The 26,184-nt window shown below is 48.8% G+C and overlaps 1 protein-coding gene across 1 annotated transcript in view; it reads left to right on the top strand.

Moving 5' to 3' along the window:
- LOC138581100 (uncharacterized) overlaps positions 1-26,184 on the top strand; it is a 604,063-nt gene that overhangs the window by 326,661 nt on the left and 251,218 nt on the right. The window contains exon 4 of the mRNA XM_069652175.1: positions 17,757-17,818. Within this exon, the coding sequence (XP_069508276.1) occupies positions 17,757-17,818 (62 nt within the window). The remainder of the gene's footprint in view (positions 1-17,756; positions 17,819-26,184) is intronic.

The following is a 26,184-nucleotide window of genomic DNA, read 5'->3' as shown; positions in this document are numbered from 1 at the left end:
AAATACATGAATAATCAAAAATCCTAAAAACACCCTCTACACGTGCAGCATGCACACCCTAACTGCAGGCTGCAAAACAACTGCATCCTCAATCCACACAAAAATGAAACCACCTCCAAGGCCCTGACCCAAATCACCCTCAGGTACCACCCCAATGCATGTGATACATTGCCATTCCAATTTCCACAGACCCATAAATAACGCTCGCCCTCCTTTACTCCACCACAGGGTCCGATTCAAACGACGAGCTCCAGGACACCCCTACCAGCACACCTGCAAAGAGGGCCAAGACCAACGGCCAAAGACCCTCCACCTCAGCTGCACGGATCAAGACACGGCAGCAGCACAAATCAAGTGGCAGCACACAGGAGGGGACTTCAACAGGCACCCCAGCAGCCAGCATGCCCACAACAGCAGCACCACAGGACCCCCAATGGATGCCACAGAAGGCACTGCTTCTGGTGGCAGCAGCACCATAGGTGACACTGCATTAATGGCAGCATGCTCCGACACAGAAAACGGTGCTGTCGATGTAGGACCCATCCATGACCTGTCTCAATCCCCCTGTTTGTTTCATCCCGTACACCATGAGGATACCACGCAGGGGCACCCACAAGACGACGACTGGCCATCCCCCACAAGCCCTGTGGCAAGGCAACATGAGGTGATCAGCCCCTCTGTGACACCACCGCAAATGGCCATGGCCCAGCAGAGGCAACAGTCCCTCGACCAGGTGATCGTGCAACAGCAGCAACTGGCCACGCTCCTCAAGGAGCATGCTGATGAATGTGGGGGTTCTAAGGCAGTCATAGAAACATCTACTGAGACACTTAGGGCACAAATGGAGAGAACTACAGAGACACTAAGGGTACAAATGGAGAGAAGTACAGAGACACTAAGGGTACAAATGGAGAGAAGCACCGAGAGCCTGAGGGGGGAACTGCATGCGACGTCCAAAGACGTATGTGGTGAACTTGCCGCTGTGCGCCGTGTGCTCACTGAGCTCTCACAAACCATTAGGGACATGCATGGACGTGAGCAGGCAGAGACATCATCCGTTGCAAGTTCCGTCCAGGGCAGCCCCCAACGTAGATCTGGGAGGAACCTGCGCTCCACAGGCAGGGGTGCCCCTGATACCCGGAGAGGGGGCTTGCAATAGCGTCTGCCCACTGACAATGAGCATCTTTGGACACTGGTGTTCGGGGGGGAGGTAGGAGGGTGGAGGGGGGGTGTTGGGCTTTCTTGGGTGGCGGGTCGATGGGGTGTGTAATATAATTTCACATATGCAATAAACATTACATAATCATCCAATGAGATGTGTGGACATTGATCTGTGTGTACGAGGCCTTTATTGGCGTACAGTCCACATTGTGCATGTTCCAGACACACACAGTGCCACAAGTCCTGTGTCCATGTATCAGCCACCAGGCGTGAGTGCTAGAAGCATGAATCTATGATATTCTGACAAATTTCACGGGCCTCCTGTGCCTCGCGGACTCCTTGAGGTGCTGCCACATCCCCACCCTCATCATGACCATCTTCAGGTGCTTGCAGTTCTGCGTCAGGGGGCATGGGCACATTTCTACGTACGCACATGTTGTGTAGCATGACACATGCCATGACCATCTTTGCAACCTTCTCATGGTGGTACAGGAGTGCCCCGCCAGACCTGCTGAGGCAGCGGAAACGAGCCTTCAGTAGGCCGAATGCCTGTTCAATGACTACACGGGTACGTGAGTGGGCATGGTTGTAGTCCTCCTCATGCTGGTTCTGTGGGTTCCGGAGTGGTGTAAGGAGCCATCTCTTCAGTGGATACCCGGCATCACCTGTATGTGGACAATAAAGGATGTTTGTGGAATGACATTGCTACGTACGCATCCCCCCCCCCTTCCTGCCAGGTCATTGCTGCATCACATACCCCACATTATCATGCATGAAATGAGACTCACCGAGTAGCCAGGATCTGTTCCCTGCGTGTCGCTCCATGTAGCGTGGTATTGTAGAGTTCCTCAAGACCATAGAATCATGGGTTGATCCAGGAAATCGGGCACAACAATGTGTAAAGATCCTGTTGGAGTCACACACCATCTGTACATTAAGAGAATGATATTGTTTCCGGTTGCGGTACTGGGCCTCCATGGCATGTGGGACAACCAATTCCACATGGGTGCAGTCGATGGCACCAATGCAACCCGGTATGCCGGCCAGTGCATGGAATCCCACTTTTGTGTTTGTAATCTCCTGCTCCGAGCGTGGTAAAGAGATGTAGTCGTCTGCGTGCTTCAGGAGGGCATCGAGCACTTGCGATAGTGTCCGTGACAACAGTGGCTGTGAAATGCCATGCAACTGTCCGACTGTGTGCTGGCAGGTGCCTGTGGCCAGGAAGTGGAGTACAGACACCACCTTCAGTAGGGGTGGGATGGCGGTTGGGCTATCTATCATGCTGACAAGGTCAGCGTGTGTCATGTTCACAATGGCGGTTATGGTGTCCCCGTCCAAACGGTAGAGGGTGTGGATCTGCTCAGCAGTGAGGTTGAACGGATGAGCTCGGAGGCGTGGGATTGCGGGCTGCCTGCGTGGTGGTAGTGGCTGTGCTGGTGGCCCTTGCTGGCCCTGCCTTGCCCTCCTCCTCCTCCTGTGTCTCCTCTGTGCGGCCGGTTGTTGTAGTAGTTGGTGTTCGTCTTCTTCTTGAAGTTGTAGTACTTGCAGTGCTATCAGGTCCCCCAGGGCCAACATCGCTAGTCCTGCCGGTAGCATTTTGGAGTGGGTGTGGTTGTGGGAGGGGGTTGGGTGTGCAATTTATGTGTTTTCAGGCTGTATAGCCTCCACCTGTGGTGATTCATTCCACCTGTGCCAGCTGCAATCCCCTTTGGGCGAGCACGTCCCGCACACAACGCTGCAATGTGACGCATGGCATCTTGCTATTACAATCATGTATTTAATCCCGATGGCAGTGAAATATTGGTTTATATGTTCATTCTGCTATGGTCCCATTGTTTCACATACTATCTTTGCAGTCGCGAACAAACTTGTGAAGGGTCAGTGGAATGTAGTACTCGATTAACGGTGGACCCTCATGCAGCACTGTACCGAGGTTCACCGACGGGCGGGGCGTCCCATTTGTGAGTGAAGCCGGTTGCCATTTTCACACACTGCCGCACTACATGGATGAATTTGTGATTTCAATCGGTCACAGATGCCTTTTCGACGTGATGTTGCAAATGAGGAATTCGAAGGACAGCGCTTTCGGTTTTCAGCTAGCGGCGAGGAGACGCCCACAGGTCTGACTGCAAATATAACGTTCTATTGTTTAATGTCCTTGGGACAGGGGCCATGGCGAGAATGCAATGATTGATATGAATAGTATGGGATGCGCAATAGCGTAGTGGACGATAAGGCAGGACGTTCCCAAATACATGTTACTTCACAACACTAGGATTCCGGGCTGGAGCACAGTGGATTTTGCAGACTGCATTACGCACAGACTAAATGGAAATTTCTAATGTGATGTGAGTAAATAATCAGGCGTTTTTATACCGGGATGAGGGAATGATGTATGGATGCATGGACAGATGATTTAATTGAGAGTTTGCCATGTACATGGCTTTTCGGAATCTATCCCCTTCCCCTGCGCTATGTGATGCAGAGCTGCCATAGTGGGACCATCGTCGATCTGCCCTTGTTGAACCCTCCCTGTCTCGACGCGCCTTCAAACACTTGTGTCTATGCACGTTACTAATCCCATCTAATGGATTCTGTCTTAACAGACGCATGCACACAAACACTCGTTTGTAATAGTGTTTTCACCTCGATTTATATAGTTATGATTCGCAAGTGATTTTTGGGTGGAAATAATCCTTTTGAGTGGGCTAGCATGCATATGGCTGTAGATTTAGTGTGATCATTGAAGTGAGTAATACAAATGAAGTTCTGATGCCCATTCTATTCTTTTTCATTTCATTTGGGTGACAGGTATCTCCTCCCCTTTTGCCGCTGCCATCTGTATGCCACTCCCGCAGATGGCTTTTACTCCCGACACCTGCTGCTTCGAGTTAATCAGTGGAGCACCATTACGATCTTATGGGACGATCGCCAATGGGCCACGTGCCCTTACGCAGTACTAGTGGCTAGGAGCTACATATCAACCTTTCAGCTGGACTAGTGCCTACCTAATGGGACGGCCCTGCGGTTCTAGGCGCTTCCATGTTGCCTTTTTGAACGTGAATGTAGCCCGTGTGTACCATGAAGGAACAGGGCGTCACACAAGAAGAAGCTGGTCATTTATTGCGGATGCAGCCCACAGTAATGAAAAATATTTTGGAGTTTATGACCTAATAGCTGTATGGGCTTGGTGAATTTGATGTGCATTAAAATTTGATTCTGATGTCAACCGTGTAGCGTTATTCTTTGCAAGTAATGTAGCATATTCCTATTTGTGGAGCGATGTACCTACGAGGAGTTGTGCAATGTGGGCAGGGAGTGGTGTACAGGCACTCAGTAGGGCCATTTACGGTTGGTTCACGATGCCGTAATTCTCACCATGGCGGAATGGTACTTTCCGCCATGCTTGATGGCGTTAAGTAAATGTCCGCTAGGGTCAGCATTCGCGTACCGTTGCGCCATGGTGGTAATTACGGTTTTGCATGGCGCGCGTGCGCGTACTTGGTGCAGTTAGCGTTGGCGTTCACTACGGTGTCGCTGATGGCATCGTACTTTACGGTGACGCGTCATAATCGCACCGAGCGGTATTCGATGGCGGTATTACATTTCCGCCATCGTTTTTCGATTTCCGCCAGGGTCGTAATGAGGGCCAGTGTCTTTTATAATCTTACCATGCCAGTCAACAGAATCCTTCCCCTTTGACAATCATGCCACTGAAACCCACGTGGTATTACTCCTGGACAACAAAACGATACATTTCCCTTCCTTTGGCTTCCTGACTTAACAATAGTGTTTTTCAGCAGGGCACATTCCATCTTTGCAATTTGTGCCATGCTGAAAGAAATCACACAGCCATTCTGCTTGCACGTTTTAATTCCATTGCAGATGAGCACTAATTTTCAGTTTATCTCATCTGAACCCATTTTGCAGTCATTTGTTAATGACAGTTTACAAGTTATTGGGAAGAGGTTGTTAGTTGATTAGCTCTTGTTAGTATTCATGAACATTGGGCAAACCGGACAGATGATCTGTTACCCTGAACTTGACCATTTTAAAATGTGTGCCCACTGCCAGAATGTGTGCATTTCATTTATGATGAATGTTTGTATTTCTACATGAGCCCACTACCATTACCTACCTATACAAGAACCCCTGCACTTCACTGGCCCCAACTATCCTGGCACTGATATGATACCTATGAGTATGAGCCAGACATTCTGGTACCAGAGTGGTTAATTTTACTACTAGGCGTACCCCTCTACCAACGTTTCCCAGTTTTCTTTGGTACAATATTGTGCTTAATACTCAAGTTCTGTAATTTACAGAGGCAGATTAGAGGCAAGGTAAACATGTTGGCTAGAAGGCAGCTGAGAGGTAGGTTTAGAGGGTAACTCAGACGAGGTAGGTTTTTAGTTTGGTTTTTGAACAAATCGGTGTGGACTGTTTCTCGGATGCACGTGGGAAGAGAAATCCGTGCAAGTGGAGCGACAGGAAGTACATGGGGAGTGATGTGTCACAAGGATAGTCGAGGAAGCAGAGTGGAGATTATGAGAAGGCTTGTAGAGTTGGAAAGAGGAGAATCGATACAGTGGTGCTTTTTGTGTGAATCAGGAGAAGAAATGTAATTTCTTTGAATAAATGAAGGTCATTATACTAGTGCTCAGTTTATTTCCAAGTGATCATCATTTTATCAGGTAAGGAAAATGGAGTATTGAGAGGTAAAGTGATGTGCTCAGGTTTTGGCCAAATGGCAAAGCCATGATTTAGGAACCATGTTGTGTGTCTAAAATGTCTGCAGCTTACCCACTAAACCATATGCCTCCTCTTACACAGCGAATTTGGTTTAATAAAGTACTTTACATGTGGTGGATTTTTTTTAAGCAGTCCCACATTTATCAGAAGAGTAAACAGAAGGGCAGAGATAGTGATTTGGCCAAGAACATACAATTGTGGTTATAAGCAGGAGCTGGGACTAGCAATCGGATTGCCTGGTTCCAAAGTTGGTAACTTATCCAGTAAATAATCTCCATCCTCACCTGCCTCCCAGCTTCAGTGAGGTGGCATGGGTGGATGTTGATGCGCCTGTAGTAGCATAGCTGGAAGGTACAACTGTGGCATTTCAAATTGTGGCTGACTAGAGGATGGGTGTATGCCTATGAGGGATGGATTGGGGAAACATATATGTGGCCAGTTGGGAATGTTACAGTGGGATGTGCTGCTATTCCTATGTGGGGTTGGGCGGTGGATGGAGAATAGGGCACTGCCTTCAGAGGAACATGTGGATTGTGGAGACATACCACTGGGGATGGCTGGACAGATAAAGTAATACAGGGTGCATATGGGGCTATTTATGCATATGCTATTTATGCTTTCTGTGCATGTGAAGTGGATAAGCAGGATGAGTCTGTTCCCTATGTACATGGTTGTCCAAATAGATACCATTGGGCAAATACTAAATAGTGTAACCCATTCTACATAGTTGGCCTAATCCCAAAAGGTTCAGACGTGTCAAAGAGCTCAGCAGAAAGGCTTGATGTTCAGATTTAACAGTCAGAGGTCAGGAAACAGGCTGGGGTAAATGCTGACCACCAATACCATCAGAATGTTTAACTTCCTCTGAACATGGAGCATGCAGAAATTCAGAGGATTTCAGAGCGGGAAGCTCGAGTGTCTTGTGGACAATCTACATGTTTACAAATGACAGACCATTTTACATACAGGCAGATGAGTCCATCGGAATTAGTGGTGCCGTGAAGTTGCTGGCCCGTTGGCTGGGAATAGAAGGAAGCAGCGGATATAGGCGGAGGAAAGAATTGGGGAACAAATCTTTTGAGCTGGCAGATTCAGACATTCTGATGACCAATGACCAAACACCTTGCTGTAAATACACTGGTCCTTGTATGGGTTGGGGGCAGTTTGTTGTCTATTCAGGGCTCCACCTGGATCAAATGTACCCCTCACACTGGTTCTCCCCGCTCTAGCCCTCTCTGTCCCAGCCTCCATATGTGTCCCATTCTCTGTGGGTGCCTGTAGTTGATGGATGTGCAACACCATTAACTTACACCCAATAGCTTTTTTTGTGTCTTTCTGCATTTACATGAAAATGCTGGGTATCCGTAATACTTCGGTGAGATTCTTTCCATTCTAAACTATGAGAATTCCTTTTACCCCACTGGCGTTCTTGCGCCACAGCCCCATTATGATTGCAGACACAAAAGCTTGCACTGCTGGTTCAGCCACCTGGGGATATCTGGGAATAGTGGCCATGAGAGCCTTTTAACCATTCGAGACAATCTGCTGGATTTTCACACTTATTCTGTTTACACACACATTTATTTTTGTTCACTCAGCTTCCTTAGGGCAGATTCTAGAACTGGGTGGTGAAGTCTGTCAGTAAATTCTTTCACGTTTCCTCTTGGGAATTCTGGGGGACTCATTTTTCTCGCAGTAGGGTAAATATATCTTGACTAATAGCAGCTTATTGCGGATTATACAAGTCTGTTATCACCTGGAGTTAGTGAAGGCCTTCAAAAGAAGGCATTCCTGCAGAGGCTGAGGCACTAACAATGTAACACATTAGCCATCTGTAGCGTATTGGATAAGGCTGAGAGTGATGTGGCAGGGATTGTTGGCAATTGTAATGGGGTGAATTGGCAGTATGATGGGGGTTCACTCATGTTGGAATCTGGACTGTGTATTCTGGTAATGGCCCAAAAATGTGTAAATAAAAAACTGAATGGCAGAAATGTTTGGATTTCGGCTGTACCAAAATTCCGTAGAGCGAAAATGCCGAACATTTCAACCATTCGGTTTCATTATAGCAAGCAAGGGAAGCAAGGGGTGGGGGGTGTCCCCTGCACCCTTGTTCGCTACAATGAAATCGGGGGTGGCAGGGGAGCCCACCGCATTAAAAAAAAAACGTTTTTGGAAAAGAAAAAGAAAAGGACCCTGCAGCGCCGGTTCCCATCCACGGAATTGAAGGGAACTGGAGCTGCAGCGACTGGGCGGCACACAGCGAGGTGTGCCACCAAAAGGTAAATAAGGGGGTTGGAGAAACAGGTTGTTGAAAGCCCATTTAGTAGTGTGGGGATTTTTTTGACTCCGAACATTTAGAAAAGCGAAATGTTTGTCTTCAAAATGTTTGTATTTGAAATAATCACGTACATCCGTTTATTCCAGTCTGTTCATCAGGTTGGTGTGGTGGTGCAGATGCCTGTTGTGCTTGATTCGGTAGTGGGTTCAGTATTGCTGGCATGGCAGTATGCTGGAGGTTCACTCATGTTGGAATCTGGGCTGTGTATTCCAGTCTGTTCATCAGGTGGGCGTGGGGGTGCGGATGCCTGTGGTTGTGCTTAATCGAGTAGTGGGTTCAGTATTGCTGGATTGAAGGCTGAGAGTGTTGTGGCTTGGCAGTAGGCTGGAGGTTCACTCATGTTGGAATCTGTGCTGTGTATTCCAGTCTGTTCATCAGGCGGGCGTGGGGGTGCAGATGCCTGTGGTTGTGCTTGATCAGGTAGTGGGTTCAGTGTTGCTGGATTGAAGGCTGAGAGCGATGTGGCATGGCTGTATGCTGGAGGTTCACTCATGTTAGAATATGGGCTGTTTATTCCAGTCTGTTCATCAGGTTGGTGCGGGGGTGCGGATGCCTGTGGTGTGCTTAATCAGGTAATGGGTTCAGTATTGCTGGATTGAAGGCCGAGAGTGTTGTGGCTTGGCAGTATGCTGGAGGTTCACTCATGTTGGAATCTGTGCTGTGTATTCCAGTCTGTTCATCAGGTGGGCGTGGGGGTGCGGATGCCTGTGGTGTGCTTGATCAGGTAGTGGGTTCAGTATTGCTGAATTGAAGGCCGAGAGTGATGTTGTCATGACTTCAGTCGGGCGGCGTTTCTTTTCTCTATGGAGACGCCATTAATTTGTTCCACCACGTCTGACGGCCGTCTGAGAGCACCGCTCTAGTGTTTTTCCAAGATGGCCGCCGGCGTTACTTACAGCCGGCTCACTGTGGCGTTCCTCGCGTTGCACCTTCACTGTGTTCCCCCGCCTCGAAGGTAACGCTTGGTGTATCCCTCCTACGTGTGTTTCACTCCTGTGTTGCTTCCCGTGTCTCGTCATCCTTTTGTTCTCTCTCTTGGGCTGTTCGCTTCGGTACAGCTCGTACTGGTCTCTCTCCTTCTCTTTCCCTTGCCTCTCTGCCCTTCGGCTTGTCTTCCCTTGCCCCTGTTTCTACATTCATCGAAGCCGGAGCGCTAGAGGTTCCATTCCTCCTGGAGCTATTTGTGAGACATTCGGGCTACTTCTGGTGCCCTTACCACAGCTGTTCTCCGATCCCTTCTATGGTTCTGTTCTACGCTGAAGGATCGTTCGCCTGGACTTCTCATTGCCACTGACTCTTTCATCGGAACAAGTGCTGCAGGGTTTTTTCTGCCCTTTTGGGCTTTTTCCCTGTTCTGGTGCCGGCTCCCGGGAGTCCCCGCTGTTCGTGTTCTCTAGTTACCCGACAGTGTGGCATCCCAGGGAGCTCGCCCCTACTTACGGCAAAAGAAGGAAGCAAGGAAGACTGATAAAGCGCAGACCCAAAGACGTCCTGGAAGAAGGCCGGAACTACCAGAAAGGTCCACAGTCGATTCAGGCGAGGAGGAAGGAGGGGATAGTTCAACCAACCCTGATAATCACGACAGAGTGCAACGCCAAAGGACCCCCATGGCATCTCTCGAGCAGTACCAAGAATTGGTGGCAGCCATACAGGGACTTACCGTAGAAGTGCAATCCCTCCGGTCCGAAAATCAGTCTCTGCGACAACAGGTAGCAGCTCGTGAGGATGCCCGTGGAGATCTACCTCCCCTTCCTTTACCTTGCAGGAAATTCGACGGAGATCCAAAAACATTGAAGGCATTTCTGGACACCTGTCAGTTATATTTCACCTTCCGCCCTCGTACTTATGAGACTACCAGGGCCAAGGTGGGTTTCCTAGTGTCTAATTTAACGGGAAGTGCCTTGGCATGGGCTTCACCGTTGGTGTTACAGGCTGACCCAGCTACTGCTAATTACGATCTGTTTGTGCAACTCCTAAAGTCTCGCTTTGACCGACCCGAGGTACAGTATGCCTCTTATGAAGCAATCCTCGATATCAGACAGGGTACGCACGACGTACATACTTATGTTACCTCCTTCATGCAGCTTGCCACAAATGCCGGATGGCCTGATTCTGCTCAACAGACATTGTTTCGTCGCGGCTTGCATGAAGAGATAAAGGATGAACTGGCACGTATTGCACGACCTCAGACATTTCAGGAACTAGTATCCCTCGCTCTCCAGATTGAGTATAGATTGAGAGAAAGAAGACAAGAAAGGAAACGACCACGATCTTCTCCCTCAACATTCTCCCCAAACCCTTCTAGGGAACATCCAATCTCATCCGTTGGGGAAGAACCGATGCAAATAGGCACCACCCGAGGACCTTTAACAGCCGAAGAGAAGAAGAGAAGAAGGGAGCTAGGCCTCTGCATGTATTGCGGTTCTGGCAAACATCTGCTCCGTAACTGCCCTGAGGTTCCTCCACGCCGCCAGGGAAACGATTCACCCCGAACCTAAACAGGGATAGGTCCGGGGGTGTTAGGATGAATCCCTGTGCCAACACTTTGACTCCTCTTCCCCGGGAAGACAATCGTCTTATGGTATTTCAGGTTATACTGTCCCGGGACTCCTCTACCTTCTGGGAAGCCTTAGCCATGTTGGATTGTGGGGCAGCAGGAAATTTCATCGATGTATCCTGGGCTCAAGAGAATGGTGTGCCCATCGTCCCAAAGAATCTACCCATTCCGGTGGAAGGGGTGGATGGCCAGCCTCTGTCCTCAGGACCTGTTACTCAAGAGACTCTGCCACTTCGGGTCCAATTGTTTCAACATCAGGAGGAAATGGCATTCGATCTCATTAAAGCAGCGCATTTCCCGGTGATCCTCGGGATCCCGTGGCTGCGTAAACATAACCCAAAGATCGATTGGTCTAACAATACTATCCAGTTTCAGTCGCATCTTTGTCTTAATGAATGCTTAAACAATAAATACCCCCTAGACTCCCGGCAGAAGAGCGCATCTGTGCTGACAGCTTCTCTCCATCAAGTACCGGAACACTATCAGGAGTATGCTGAGGTCTTCATGGACAAACAACCTCACTCCCTTCCTCCTCACAGAAGAGAAGACTGCACTATTGAGATCCTACCAGATGCGCCTGTTCCTTTTGGAAGGATGTTTCCCCTATCTTTACCCGAGCGGAAGGCTCTTAAGGAATACCTGGACTGCAATCTACAGAATGGGCTCATCCAGGAGTCCAAATCACCCGCTGGAGCATCGCTATTCTTCATCCCGAAGAAGGGGTCATCGGAACTCCGTCCTTGTATCGACTACCGGGGCCTAAATCGCCTTACGGTTAAAGATCGTTACCCTATGCCGCTAATCAAAGAAATAATAGAAGCTGTCCAAGGTGCGTCTATCTTTACAAAATTGGATCTCAGGGGTGCGTACCACTTGCTCCGTATAAGACAGGGTGATGAATGGAAGACGGCATTTCGAACCCCACTAGGGCATTTCGAATATCGAGTTATGCCTTTCGGTTTGGTAAACGCTCCTGCCATTTTCCAGCGCTTTATGGATAGATTGTTTGCCGACCTCCTATTCTCTTCAGTAGTGGTATACTTAGATGATATCCTCATTTATTCTTCCTCTCTTCCTGAACATAGAAGACAGGTCCGACAAGTGCTGAAACGTCTACGGGAAAACAAGCTACTGGTAAAGCCTGAAAAGTGTGTCTTCGAGGCCTGTACGGTGTCTTATTTGGGTTTTATCCTCTCCCATGAGGGCATTCGTATGGATCCCTGTAAGATACAAGCAATCACCCATTGGTCCGCTCCAAGAAACGTTAAGGAAGTACAACGTTTCCTCGGTCTGGCCAACTTCTATCGCCAATTTATTTCAGGTTTCTCAAATATGGTTCTTCCGATTACATCACTCTTGAAGAAGGGTATTATCTTCACTTGGACACAAGAAGCGGATTTAGCTTTCCAAACCTTAAAGGAGGCATTCACCTCGGCTCCCGTATTGGTACAACCGGATCAACTTTTTCCCTTCATTGTAGAGACGGATGCCTCAGGCGGAGCCATAGGAGCGGCTCTCTTGCAAAAGGGCAAGGACGGTCTTGAACATCCTGTGGCGTATTATTCAAAGACTCTGTCACCCAGTGAAAGAAATTATTCCGTCATCGAGAGGGAATTAATGGCTATCAAACATGCCTGTGAAGAATGGCGTCATCTTCTTCAGGGAGCCATGCATAAGTTTACAGTTCGTACCGACCACAGTAACCTTCGTATACTCCAACAGATGGAATGTCGCAATGCTAGACATGCCCGTTGGGCCTATTTCTTCTCTCAGTTTGACTTTGTGATTACCTATCTACCAGGCAAACAGAATATCTTAGCTGATGCCCTATCACGCAATCTGGGGTCGGACTATGAGGCAGATTCTAGCCATGAATTATTGTTAGCAGGCAAAGAGGTACGGACTGTGGCAAATACTTTTTTACGCGAAGTCCAGTGCGAACAGCACCGTGCACCGATGAAGACAGAAGCAGCCTCCAAATTGGAAGAAAGAGAAGGAATCCTTTTCAAGGGGCAAGCCTTGTACCTGCCCAACAAGAAACACCAAAGGCTGGCCCTTTCATGGTGTCATGATTCGCCCATGGCTGGTCATAAGGGCATTCGAGCCACCAAGGATTTGGTGTCCAGGCTATTTTGGTGGCCAGGTTGGAACCAAGACGTACATTCTTATGTATCTACCTGTGCCATCTGTGCTTCCAATAAGTATCATTCAACCAAACCCCTAGGTCTTCTACAACAGGAACCTGCTCCCAAACAACCATGGACCCACGTTTCTACAGACTTCATTGTGGACCTGCCTAATTCTGAAGGGAACACTGCCATCATGGTGACTGTGGATTCTCTAAGCAAATTGGCTCACTTCACTTCCTTGAAAGGACTACCTACAGCCCCTGAAACAGCCAAAACCTTTCTGAAAGAAATAGTGCGACTGCATGGCCTTCCCGAGACCGTGGTGTCCGATCGAGGTCCTCAATTCACTTCCCAGTTTTGGGGTGCCCTCTGTAAACAACTGGGGATTCAAAGAGCCCTTTCATCTGGGTTCCATCCACAAAGCAACGGTCAGACGGAAAGGCTCAATCACACGCTGGAACAATATCTTCGATGTTTCTGTGGCAGAAAGCAAGAGGACTGGAACGTCTTTCTCCCTATGGCCGAGTTCACCTATAACAATACCAAACATACAGCCACTAATATGTCCCCTTTTTTCTGCACATTTGGTTACCATCCGAAACATCTGCCGTTGGCAGACATCCAACCCTCAAAGTCACCCACTCTTGACCACCTCCTGAAGGAACTCAAAGACACCCATGCGCTAGCCAGTGAAACCTTGGACGCTAGCCGTCATGTGTATAAATTATGGGCTGACAAGAAGAGGAAGGCTGCACCTTCTTGGTCGGAAGGTGATAAGGTTTGGTTAGCCACTAAATTTCTACCTCGCTGGACGCACATAGGGAAATTTGCACCACGATATATCGGACCTTTCCAAATCAGGAAGGTAAACCCTGTTGCATTTCGCCTTCAGCTACCCCCTTCCCTTAAACAGGTGCATCCCGTGTTCCATACCTCCCTTTTGAAGCCATACCTTCCGGATCCATACAAGAGACGATCCAAGAGGCATTCTGCTGAGATGCAATCTGGTCCAGCTGAATATGAGGTTTCACATCTGGTGGATTCCCGTTACCATCACGGTAGTCTACAATATTTGGTTCACTGGAAGGGTTATCCCATCGAAGAACGGACATGGGAGCCTGTGAGACACATTCACGCCTCTCGACTCATTAGAAAGTTCACAGACTGTATCCAGGCAAGCCTGGGGGCCCCCCATGTAGAAGGGGGCATACTGTCATGACTTCAGTCGGGCGGCGTTTCTTTTCTCTATGGAGACGCCATTAATTTGTTCCACCACGTCTGACGGCCGTCTGAGAGCACCGCTCTAGTGTTTTTCCAAGATGGCCGCCGGCGTTACTTACAGCCGGCTCACTGTGGCGTTCCTCGCGTTGCACCTTCACTGTGTTCCCCCGCCTCGAAGGTAACGCTTGGTGTATCCCTCCTACGTGTGTTTCACTCCTGTGTTGCTTCCCGTGTCTCGTCATCCTTTTGTTCTCTCTCTTGGGCTGTTCGCTTCGGTACAGCTCGTACTGGTCTCTCTCCTTCTCTTTCCCTTGCCTCTCTGCCCTTCGGCTTGTCTTCCCTCGCCCCTGTTTCTACATTCATCGAAGCCGGAGCGCTAGAGGTTCCATTCCTCCTGGAGCTATTTGTGAGACATTCGGGCTACTTCTGGTGCCCTTACCACAGCTGTTCTCCGATCCCTTCTATGGTTCTGTTCTACGCTGAAGGATCGTTCGCCTGGACTTCTCATTGCCACTGACTCTTTCATCGGAACAAGTGCTGCAGGGTTTTTTCTGCCCTTTTGGGCTTTTTCCCTGTTCTGGTGCCGGCTCCCGGGAGTCCCCGCTGTTCGTGTTCTCTAGTTACCCGACAGTGTGGCATCCCAGGGAGCTCGCCCCTACTTACGGCAAAAGAAGGAAGCAAGGAAGACTGATAAAGCGCAGACCCAAAGACGTCCTGGAAGAAGGCCGGAACTACCAGAAAGGTCCACAGTCGATTCAGGTGAGGAGGAAGGAGGGGATAGTTCAACCAACCCTGATAATCACGACAGATGTGGCATGGCAATATGCCAGAGGTTTACTCATGTTGGAATCTGGGCTGTGTATTCCAGTCTGTTCCTCAGGTGGCTGTGGGATTGCAGATGCCTGTGGTTGTGCTTGATCAAGTAGTGGGTTCAGTATTGCTGGATTGAAGGCCGAGAGTGATGTCGCATGGCAGTATGCTGGAGTTTCACTCATGTTGGAATCTGGGCTGTGTATTCCAGTCTGTTCATCTGGTTGGTGTGGGGATACAGATGCCGTTGGTTGTGCTTGATCAGGTAGTGGGTTCAGTATTGCTGGATTGAAGGCTGAGAGTGATGTGGCATGGCAGTATGCCAGAGGTTCACTCATGTTGTAATCTGGGCTGTGTATTCCAGTCTGTTCATCTGCTTGGTGTGGGGGTGCAGATGCCAGTGGTTGTGCTTGATCAGGTAGTGGGTTCAGTATTGCTGGATTGAAGGCTGAGAGTGATGTGGCATGGCAGTATGCTGGAGGTTCGCTCATGTTGGAATCTGGGCTGTGTTTTCCAGTCTGTTCATCAGGTTGGTGTGGGGGTTCACATACCTGTGGTTGTGCATGTTCAGGTAGTCGGCACAGTATTGCTGGATTGAAGGCAGAGAGTGATGTGGCATGGCAGTATGCTGGAGGTTCGCTCATGTTGGAATCTGGGCTGTGTATTCCAGTCTGTTCATCAGGTTGGTGTGGGGGTTCAGATACTTGTGGTTGTGCTTGATCAGGTAGTGGGTTCCGTGTTGCTGGATTGAAGGCCGAGAGTGATGTGGCATGGCAGTATGCTGGAGTTTCACTCATGTTGGAATCTGGGCTGTGTATTCCAGTCTGTTCATCTGGTTGGTGTGTGGGTGCAGATGCCGGTGGTTGTGCTTGATCAGGTGGTGGGTTCAGTATTGCTGTATTGAAGGCTGAGAGTGATGTGGCATGGCAGTATGCCGGAGGTTCACTCATGTTGAAATCTGGGCTGTGTATTCCAGTCTGTTCATCTGGTTGGTGTGGGGGTGCAGATGCCGGTGGTTGTGCTTGATCAGGTAGTGGGTTTCAGTATTGCTGGATTGAAGGAGCTAAACATATTTTGAGGAGACTCTTTAGGTAGGAAATACCTTGCATTGATGTATAAAGCCGTATTTCTCGGGATGGCCCAATTTGATTGAACGTCTTAGTTTCTTCAGCTGATCTTGTAGGTTCCCTTGGGCGTCTTTCGGGCCTCAGATTTTAGATTCAGTTTATTGTTTCATAGCTTTCTGTAAATGGGCATTTTGTCTAGATTAAATGTGCCTAGCTCAGGGAATTGCTTTGTGAGATCATATCCCATAAAATAGTACCATTGATCAGGACCCCGCATGTCTTGGACGAGTAATTTATGAGCATAAAATAAGATGGACTCCCTTTAAGTGTGAGTGGCACTTGCGTTGTCTGCCCTTTCCCCATTCTCACATATTTGAGACAGGAAATGACTATTATAGGAGTCTGTGTTGCTTCACCACGATGACCTGTAATGACCTGCACAATTGCGGTGAGACTGCGTTGTGGAACTGACAACGGTTTCATGGTTGCGATTTTGTTTCCATGCCCTGTGCTATTGTGTCAAGAATCAGTTCATACCGAGGGATTTCCCCTTGCAAAGATCACAGGAACTAGCACAACATCAAGTGAAAAAGTCAAAGGGCCTCATTATAGGTTTCCCAGTCTGGAAACAACGGTGCCAGTAAGCCTATCAGCACCGTTGTTTCCGGACCGGCAAACTACAATTCTGCCTGCCGGAGCGGCTGTGCCTGACAGGTCTGACCCTGCCAGGCGCAGCGACCATGGTAGGCAGACTTGTCACGGTGAGCACTGGCACCGTTGTTAACAGTGCCGGTGCTGCCATCTCCCCATTCCCATAGAGTCCGATAGGATTTTCCGGGAATGGGGATTTACGAAATTGCCAGCGCCTGACATCCCGGCTGCTGAGGTTGTAATCCACTGGTGTTACCGGGAAGTCATGCGACGGTAATTCATTCCGAGTCCGGCGGCAACCCGCCGGTAGCATCGGCAGGGTAACCGCTGGATTCGGAATGAGGCCCAAAGTCTCAACGGAAGCCACATAGGCGTTGAGCATTAGACGGTATGCACCGATATATAGGATTTGTGAGGAGATGTGGCCGCTTTCTGGCGCCCATGCAATATACTCGGCTGTCAATCCTATGCCACAATCCATCCCGGTTTATAACCTCTTGTGGCACTTGTAGGATGGATGCATACCCTGGCCAACATTTTTGCATTAACCATGGGCCATATTTCTTCAGAATAATACATCAAAATAGCAAAACTCATTCAATCAGGGCGACACACATAGTACCTGGACACAAGAGCAAGAAACAGGACAATTCCCCATGGTTGCCTTGCCAAGTGTCCAATAGACACCAACTATGGGGTGTTCAGAGACTAGTGAGAAGCTTTTTAAACAAAACTTTGCACTATCGACTTGAGTTTGTAGCTCCACTGGGTGAGCTGTCTGGATGTCCTTGGTAATAAAGGTCGCTGTGAATGTATACATCTCCTGGTTGAGCTGTCTTACTTCTCTTTCCAATGGAGGCTGGCGGGTAATTACGAGGGCTGCACAGGTGTGACATCCATATATGTATTAAAGTGCCCCTCGGACTGATCTTTTTCCGATGCAAGCCCTAGATTGCTGCTTGCCTTGTCCTTGAATTGGCAGCCAGCATCGCTACCTCCAGCTGCTGACTTTGATGTAGTTTGCCATGCACAGGCCTGCTTTGTAATCATGTTCTTTTCTCTTTCAGGCCTCATGATATGATGTCTCCTGCGTCACACTCGAGTTTCACCGTGCTGAGGCCTTCCAACTGTAAGAGGACTACTGTTGATGCCTTTCCCTTCCCGGCCTAGCTCTTGCCCTCGCAGCTTTGCCCTCATTAAACAGATGTGCTTCTTGCTTTCACTCTCAGCTCTGCCTGCTGCGCATGTTTTGTCTTCGAGAAGCTTCCACGTCTTTGTGCGAGGTAAGCGCCGCCGCCTGCTGCTGCTTCTGTTTGGAAAACAATATGCCCAAGACATTTATGCGATCTAAGAAGTGTTCTCCTGAACGGAGATGTCCTATCGTTTTTTCCTTATAGCTAAACTCTTTTTGTTCTGGGCAATGCTGCAGGGCTGCCCAAAGTGAGGCAGTGCAACTGCTGGTACCATCCGGCAAGCATGGGAGAGGGGCAGCTGCCTTCCCCCCAAGCCTGCTCCTCTCTCCCCCACAACACAGAGAAACGCAGTCTCCCCGCACTACAAAGCGCAGGAAGGGTGAGGTGTGAACAACACCTCACCCTTTCCACAAAGCAACAGGGTGCCAATCACCGAGAGGAAACCAACAGGAGGCAGGAAGGAGTACAAAGGCCTGCCCCCCCCCCTCAGGGGGCAAGATAGTCGGCCTGGGCCAGCCCCCACAGCTACACACAAAGACCCAGGGCTACCCCTGGGTCTTGTATAAGAGCTGCACAGCTCACAGAAAAATACAAACTGTTTGTGGACCCTGAATAGGGACCCAAACAGTCAGGAGGTTCGCTGTTCACTCAGCGTCCTCCACTCTCTTTCTTCTTTTCTTTCACATTTGCTGTGCACCCAGCATCGTGTACTTCTTAATTTTCGTGTTTCACCGTACACACGGCGTACATTTCCTTTGCTTTGAACATTGTACTGTTCAATTGAGTCCCTGCTTCCACGCTTCGCGTAGCGTGGAAAATCTACAAGCATGTGAGGCCCAGCTGTGCCCCCAGGGAGTCATGAAGCTGCAGCAGAGCGGTCGAGTGAAGCGCGGAAGGAAGGAACCCAGTGCCGCAGCGACATTGCAATACTATTTCAAGTAAGACAGCCGCGGCGCTGGGCAGAGGTTACGGTGCTTGCTGCTTATTAACAGCGCGACCGAACAAAATAGACTAAACCTCCGTTGGAGGCAAGGCAACGCAAAGCAAACAGGCTTGCTCTTACGCGGCCGGCCCTACTTGATAAAAGGGGGCGCATACGCCACAGGAAGAAATTCTTTTCAGCACGGTTTTGATTTCACTTCCAGTGGAAGCAAGGCAACACAAAACAACATGGTCCGCGATAACGTGGCTGAAATTTTATGCCTAGAAACTAGCATTGTTTGCCGAGTTACAAAACAGTAACGAATTGTAAAATTAACAGAAACACGGGGGGCGGCCGGAGTAGAAACAGCAGGCCTATAATTTTGGGTGCAGTAGCACGTGAAGGTTTTACTCCATGAGGGTTGTGTTGTTAAAATCTGCAAAGGTGCAGAAAAAAATAAAGCATCTGCAGACCCACGTGTCATGCCACAAACAAACCTATTTTGCAGGCGCATAACTAAGGAAGAATAAAAATGAACAAAATAACTGCCAGGCCCGTGACAACAGGGCTGTTTTTCCATGCATAAACATCAGTCTAACAAAATAAATCTACAGTGAAAATATGAGTTTATCAGGAACTCGGGGGGGCTGCCGGATAAATAAAACGGCATACCCTATACTTTTGGGTGCAGAAGCATGTCGGTTACCTGACAAGGGGAACTAAATACCTTGCCTGTTGTTGTCCAGGAATAGAAGCATCAATCACCTAACACAGGTGACAAACAAAAACTTTGTATGTAAGAACTTGTACCTGAACATCACATTTCCATTTGGATAGAAAACGGGCAGTAGGCTGGGGAAAGCTTTCGATGCATTTAAAAGACTATTTGAAAAATGTAAACAGCATTGTCGGCAAGCCGGTCCAGTAGCACAGCGAGCAAAGCGCTGAGCGTGCAGACCCCGCTGACGCAGTTTCGGATCCCGGCAGGGCCAAACCCAGCTTTTCTCCTAAGCCATTCTCTGCAGCACAGTCTGTAAGTGTTCGGATTGGTACCTGAAAGGTTACGGTTTCAAGCCAATCACCCAGCCCCAACATTCTGAACTCGTTGTGAAATATAATTACAATTTTTTCCTTCTGAGTGATAAATGAGCACCACATACCATGTGTAATAATGAGCAGCGCTTAGATACCGGGGGGTTCGTAGCGCTATATAAATTCTAAATAACTATTTGCAGAGGGCGGGCTCTGGACAAGGTTTGTTAGAGCTTGTCAACGCATTTCAAATACAGGCAGGCCCAAACTCAGTTTTTAGCCTTCGAGGCTGATAAAACGGCCGAGAAGGAGCAATAAAATCAAAAAATAGTAAATCATAGTTTGTTGCTACTAAGGGAGAGAAACTGGGGAATGTTCCCATGTTTATCATAATGACATTGGCACACACAGAACAGGCCATCAGTGGTGCAATAAAACAACACTGGACCCCGGCATGCCAGACACCCCAGCACGGTTATTTAATCACCAGACATGGCAGGCTCCCGTGGGGAAGCCAAGAAAGCAAAGGGAAGCAAAGGAGCAGAGGAGCTGACCCCGACCCAACCCTGCTTGCACTGCAGGACGTGCCTCCCCGGGGAAAAGTTTACAGAAAATTCAAGTGGGAGACGATATGACACAAAAGCAAGGGGCCGACGTCCGAAGATAAATGAATAAAGAATGGTAGTTGCACCATAAATATGCTCCGGTGGAAACACGGGCAAGCAAACCCAAAAATGCGATGCAATCTCGCAATAGTTGAGTAGTTCTATTGTTTTTTAAAACACTGCAGCATCCACCAGTACCCTGATACGGGGCATGGCGCACAGTTAGCCGGGCACTGTCAAAAAGACAGTGTTTCAAACTGCAGATCGGAGAGCACAGCGTTTAGAACGCCCGTCTGTGGCATCCGCACAGAGCCTGCCAACACAGCCTCGAATCCCGCCAGGCGCCAAACTCAGCTTTTCATCAGGCCCAGGCTCAGCCTTGCATCATGGCCAAACCCAGCCTTTCATCCTTCCAAGGTCAATAAATAAACATCACACACCAGTCGGCATAAACAGCGCGGCAGAGGCCCGAGGGCTCTTAGAGCCATATAGATGCCAAACCAAACAAAATGAAGCAATTGGTTATCATGCCCAGGAGACAAGGCTTTGTTACCCACATACCAGTACCCTGATACGGGGCACAGCAAGGCGTGGAACATGCCACCCAACAACAGGGGTAGGCCATGGACAACACGCAACAAGCCAAATCACCATCAAACAAGGCAGTTTCTCGAATTGCCATATGTGTTGCAGCACAGCCAGTGCCAAGACACAAGCCTCCCGCATAACACAAGAAGTTTGAGGGTGAACCAAGGGCCAAGACGATACCTTGGACCGCAGGAACGAATTGTGAAACCGCTCGTGCAAAAGCCAACATAAGCACAGGGCAGAGCATACTAGTGCTGTTTTGTAGCCTGGCAGAGACGACACACAAGTCAATGTGTATCAGCATCAGCCTAAAACAAAGGCCACAAAAAAGAGAACCTGTTGAAAGGGATCTCCAACTAAATACAGCTATCCAAAAAACGGAGCTGGCCAAATATTTCTGTATAAGCAGAATAAACACAGAACCCTGAAACGGGGTCAGCCTGAAATAAAGACCACAAGAAAGAGAACCCGTTGAAAGGGATCTCCAACTAAATACAGCTATCCAAAAAATGGAGCTGGCCAAACAATTTCTGTATACGCGGAATAAACACAGAACCCTGAAACTGGGTCCAAAACAACACACAACTAAGGAAAACCTGTACTCAGGGGATCCAGTTGCAACAACACTACTGACGTAGCGCAACAGATCCAGACCACAGGCACAGAAGGGGGCAACGACAATACGAAAAAAGAGCAAAGAAGCATCCAGGACATCGGGGGCTAGCGGTAAGATGCCAGGTGAAGAAGGGGCGACGACACCAAAGCCACACGGCAAGGTAAGTAAGATAGCACCCACACAGGGCACTAGAAGACACAGATCCTGCACACCCTCCAATGGCACAACCAGCCAGGGTCCCGAAAGACACACACATGCAGGGAGACGAGCGGCGAGCCAGCCCCACAAACAGTTCAAAGAGCTGAAACAAACAGCTAGGACAGGACAGACAACCCTAACAGTCAGGTAACACAGCAAGCAGAGCGTCTTGCATCCACAACTCGCACTAGAGGGTGGTCCCAGAGCCCTGTCCAGCCCATACCAAACACATCCCAACAGCCCCCAAACATCGAATGATGTACGGTCTAATATGGAAAACCCGCACAGAATAACAGTGCCGGGCCATTTTAGCACAACCAACGTCACACCTCAGGGGCAATAATAAATACGCAGAACCAAAGTGAGAGCCGAACGACTATAACAGAACCCAGAAACTAAGGCAACAACAAGCGAGAAGTGTTCCAGACCATCAGGACATCCCGCAACATGCAGGTAGTACGCAAGCGGATGACCAGTTTCCTCAGTGGTTGGAGGTGGCCGAGATTGGAACAGAACAGCATCAACACAGGTGACAGGACAAACAAGCACAAACCAAGGGCCAGAATACAAACCCAGGCTTGCCGCTAAGAGCAGCCAAGGTAACAAGATAGAGGATATATTTCCAAAACATAGTCACATCCTCCAAAATGGTACACCGAGTCAGCTAGCACTGCAAGTAGAGCGTGCACCCTGACATCAGGGCAGGTCCTGCTGACGCAAGGTTGAACCCCGGCAGGGCCGAACTCAGCTTTTCAGTTTTCTCCAAGGTCGATAAATGAGCACCACACACCGTGGAAAAGTAGCAGCACCCAGAGGCCTGAGGGTCTGCAGGACCATATAAGTAACAAAAACAAAACATGTGATGCATATGTGTCCAGAACAGAATAGTTCGTACAAGAGAAAAAGGTGTATTTGGCAAAAGAAAGACCATTAACACATGGGTAACATCTCAAGTCAGGTTGACAGTACACCAAGATATTTGAGAATAGGGTCACAGCCTACCAGGCAGCAAAAAATACGCAGAGGAAAATACAAGCGAGAAATAGAAGAAGACACGAAGCCAACAAACGAAGACTGGGGCCTGAAAACACCAAGTAGCACTGAACCCAAAAACGGGTTCTACAAAAATAATAAGCAGTGAGGAATAAACAACGCACAACACAGCAGGCCGATGCACGAGGGCTAAGGCCAGAGTGCTACAATTAGCACAGAACCTGAAAACTGGTTCAACAAAATTAGGATGCAGTACGGAACAAACACCACATAGCACAACAGGCCAACGCCCGGGGCCGGGGGCCAGTGTGCTACAAATAGCAGGGAACCGGAAAACACGTTGAACACAATTAATAAGCAGTGGGGGAAAAGTACCTGGGTGGACAGACACCACACAGCATAGACAAACAGGCCAACGCCGCAAAGGGCCGTGGCCTGCGCTTCTAAAAAACATAAGAAACTCAATAATGTTTCTAAGATAAATAATCAGGCCAACACCACAAAGGGCCGGGGCCACGCTTCTAGAAGCCCAAAACGTAAAGTTTTGAATAGACAAACAGGCTACACCACAAAGGGCCGGGGCCATGCTTCTAAAAACGCTCCAAAACTCAATAAACGTTTTGTAGATAAATAATCAGGCCAACACCACAAAGGGCCGGGGCCACATTTCCAGAAGCGCAAAACTATAGGTTTTTTATAGACATACAGGCCAACGCTCCCACAAAGGCCAGGGCCAGTAAATAGCCAAGCTAGCAGATTACCTAAACTGTTTTTGGACGCATGAGCAAAACACGGGAAATCCAGGGGAACCAACCAGGGCTCGCCGGTAACATGCGCAAAACACTAACATAAGTTTGAAAGCGAAGTATAAAACAGAGACAGCGTAGGGGCCATAAGGCTCCCCCAAGCTGGGCCAGATTTAGCACGATCAAAGGAACAGTCAAACTAAGGGGAACAGGCAAGGCAGCTAGGACAAAGCAAGCAACAACTTTTGGGGGAAACCTGGACAGCCGGTAACCCATTCAGGTTGTGGCGGCACGGGCCAGAGGGGGTAACCTCAGGACCCGGTGCCCAAAAGTATGATATTATTAGGATATGCGATTCTTGTTATTGTTTCCATAACCATATCTGTAACAATAAAATCCTATGGCCTTTTATTGCCAAAACTTGACAAACGTGTGGTCTTACCTTTCTCTGGGGAGGGAAAGGGTCCCGGTAGCCCACAACCACAGTTACGAAAAGCACTAAGGTAAGTTGCGTGCATATGGGTCCAGCAGTTATGGGCAATGCTGCAGGGCCACCCAAAGCGAGGCAGGGTAACTGCTGGTACCATCCGGCAAGCATGGGAAAGGGGCAGCTGCCTACCCCCCAAGCCTGCTCCCCTCTCCCCCACAACACAGAGACACGCAGTCTCCCCGCACTACAAAGCGCAGGAAGGGTGAGGTGTGAACAACACCTCACCCTTTCCACAAAGCAACAGGGTGCCAATCACCGAGAGGAAACCAACAGGAGGCAGGAAGGAGTACAAAGGCCTGCTCCCCCCCCCTCAGGGGGCAAGATAGTCGGCCTGGGCCAGCCCCCACAGCTACACACAAAGACCCAGGGCTACCCCTGGGTCTTGTATAAGAGCTGCACAGCTCACAGAAAAATACAAACTGTTTGTGGACCCTGAATAGGGACCCAAACAGTCAGGAGGTTCGCTGTTCACTCAGCGTCCTCCACTCTCTTTCTTCTTTTCTTTCACATTTGCTGTGCACCCAGCATCGTGTACTTCTTAATTTTCGTGTTTCACCGTACACACGGCGTACATTTCCTTTGCTTTGAACATTGTACTGTTCAATTGAGTCCCTGCTTCCACGCTTCGCGTAGCGTGGAAAATCTACAAGCATGTGAGGCCCAGCTGTGCCCCCAGGGAGTCATGAAGCTGCAGCAGAGCGGTCGAGTGAAGCGCGGAAGGAAGGAACCCAGTGCCGCAGCGACATTGCAATACTATTTCAAGTAAGACAGCCGCGGCGCTGGGCAGAGGTTACGGTGCTTGCTGCTTATTAACAGCGCGACCGAACAAAATAGACTAAACCTCCGTTGGAGGCAAGGCAACGCAAAGCTAACAGGCTTGCTCTTACGCGGCCGGCCCTACTTGATAAAAGGGGGCGCATACGCCACAGGAAGAAATTCTTTTCAGCACGGTTTTGATTTCACTTCCAGTGGAAGCAAGGCAACACAAAACAACATGGTCCGCGATAACGTGGCTGAAATTTTATGCCTAGAAACTAGCATTGTTTGCCGAGTTACAAAACAGTAACGAATTGTAAAATTAACAGAAACACGGGGGGCGGCCGGAGTAGAAACAGCAGGCCTATAATTTTGGGTGCAGTAGCACGTGAAGGTTTTACTCCATGAGGGTTGTGTTGTTAAAATCTGCAAAGGTGCAGAAAAAAATAAAGCATCTGCAGACCCACGTGTCATGCCACAAACAAACCTATTTTGCAGGCGCATAACTAAGGAAGAATAAAAATGAACAAAATAACTGCCAGGCCCGTGACAACAGGGCTGTTTTTCCATGCATAAACATCAGTCTAACAAAATAAATCTACAGTGAAAATATGAGTTTATCAGGAACTCGGGGGGGCTGCCGGATAAATAAAACGGCATACCCTATACTTTTGGGTGCAGAAGCATGTCGGTTACCTGACAAGGGGAACTAAATACCTTGCCTGTTGTTGTCCAGGAATAGAAGCATCAATCACCTAACACAGGTGACAAACAAAAACTTTGTATGTAAGAACTTGTACCTGAACATCACATTTCCATTTGGATAGAAAACGGGCAGTAGGCTGGGGAAAGCTTTCGATGCATTTAAAAGACTATTTGAAAAATGTAAACAGCCTTGTCGGCAAGCCGGTCCAGTAGCACAGCGAGCAAAGCGCTGAGCGTGCAGACCCCGCTGACGCAGTTTCGGATCCCGGCAGGGCCAAACCCAGCTTTTCTCCTAAGCCATTCTCTGCAGCACAGTCTGTAAGTGTTCGGATTGGTACCTGAAAGGTTACGGTTTCAAGCCAATCACCCAGCCCCAACATTCTGAACTCGTTGTGAAATATAATTACAATTTTTTCCTTCTGAGTGATAAATGAGCACCACATACCATGTGTAATAATGAGCAGCGCTTAGATACCGGGGGGTTCGTAGCGCTATATAAATTCTAAATAACTATTTGCAGAGGGCGGGCTCTGGACAAGGTTTGTTAGAGCTTGTCAACGCATTTCAAATACAGGCAGGCCCAAACTCAGTTTTTAGCCTTCGAGGCTGATAAAACGGCCGAGAAGGAGCAATAAAATCAAAAAATAGTAA

This window comes from Ambystoma mexicanum, chromosome 3p (genome assembly GCF_040938575.1).
Source record: "Ambystoma mexicanum isolate Mex_15411 chromosome 3p, UKY_AmexF1_1, whole genome shotgun sequence".
Classification (NCBI taxonomy): domain Eukaryota; kingdom Metazoa; phylum Chordata; class Amphibia; order Caudata; family Ambystomatidae; genus Ambystoma; species Ambystoma mexicanum.
Note: the sequence above shows the minus strand (reverse complement) of the source record. Positions and strands in the feature narration are given on the sequence as shown.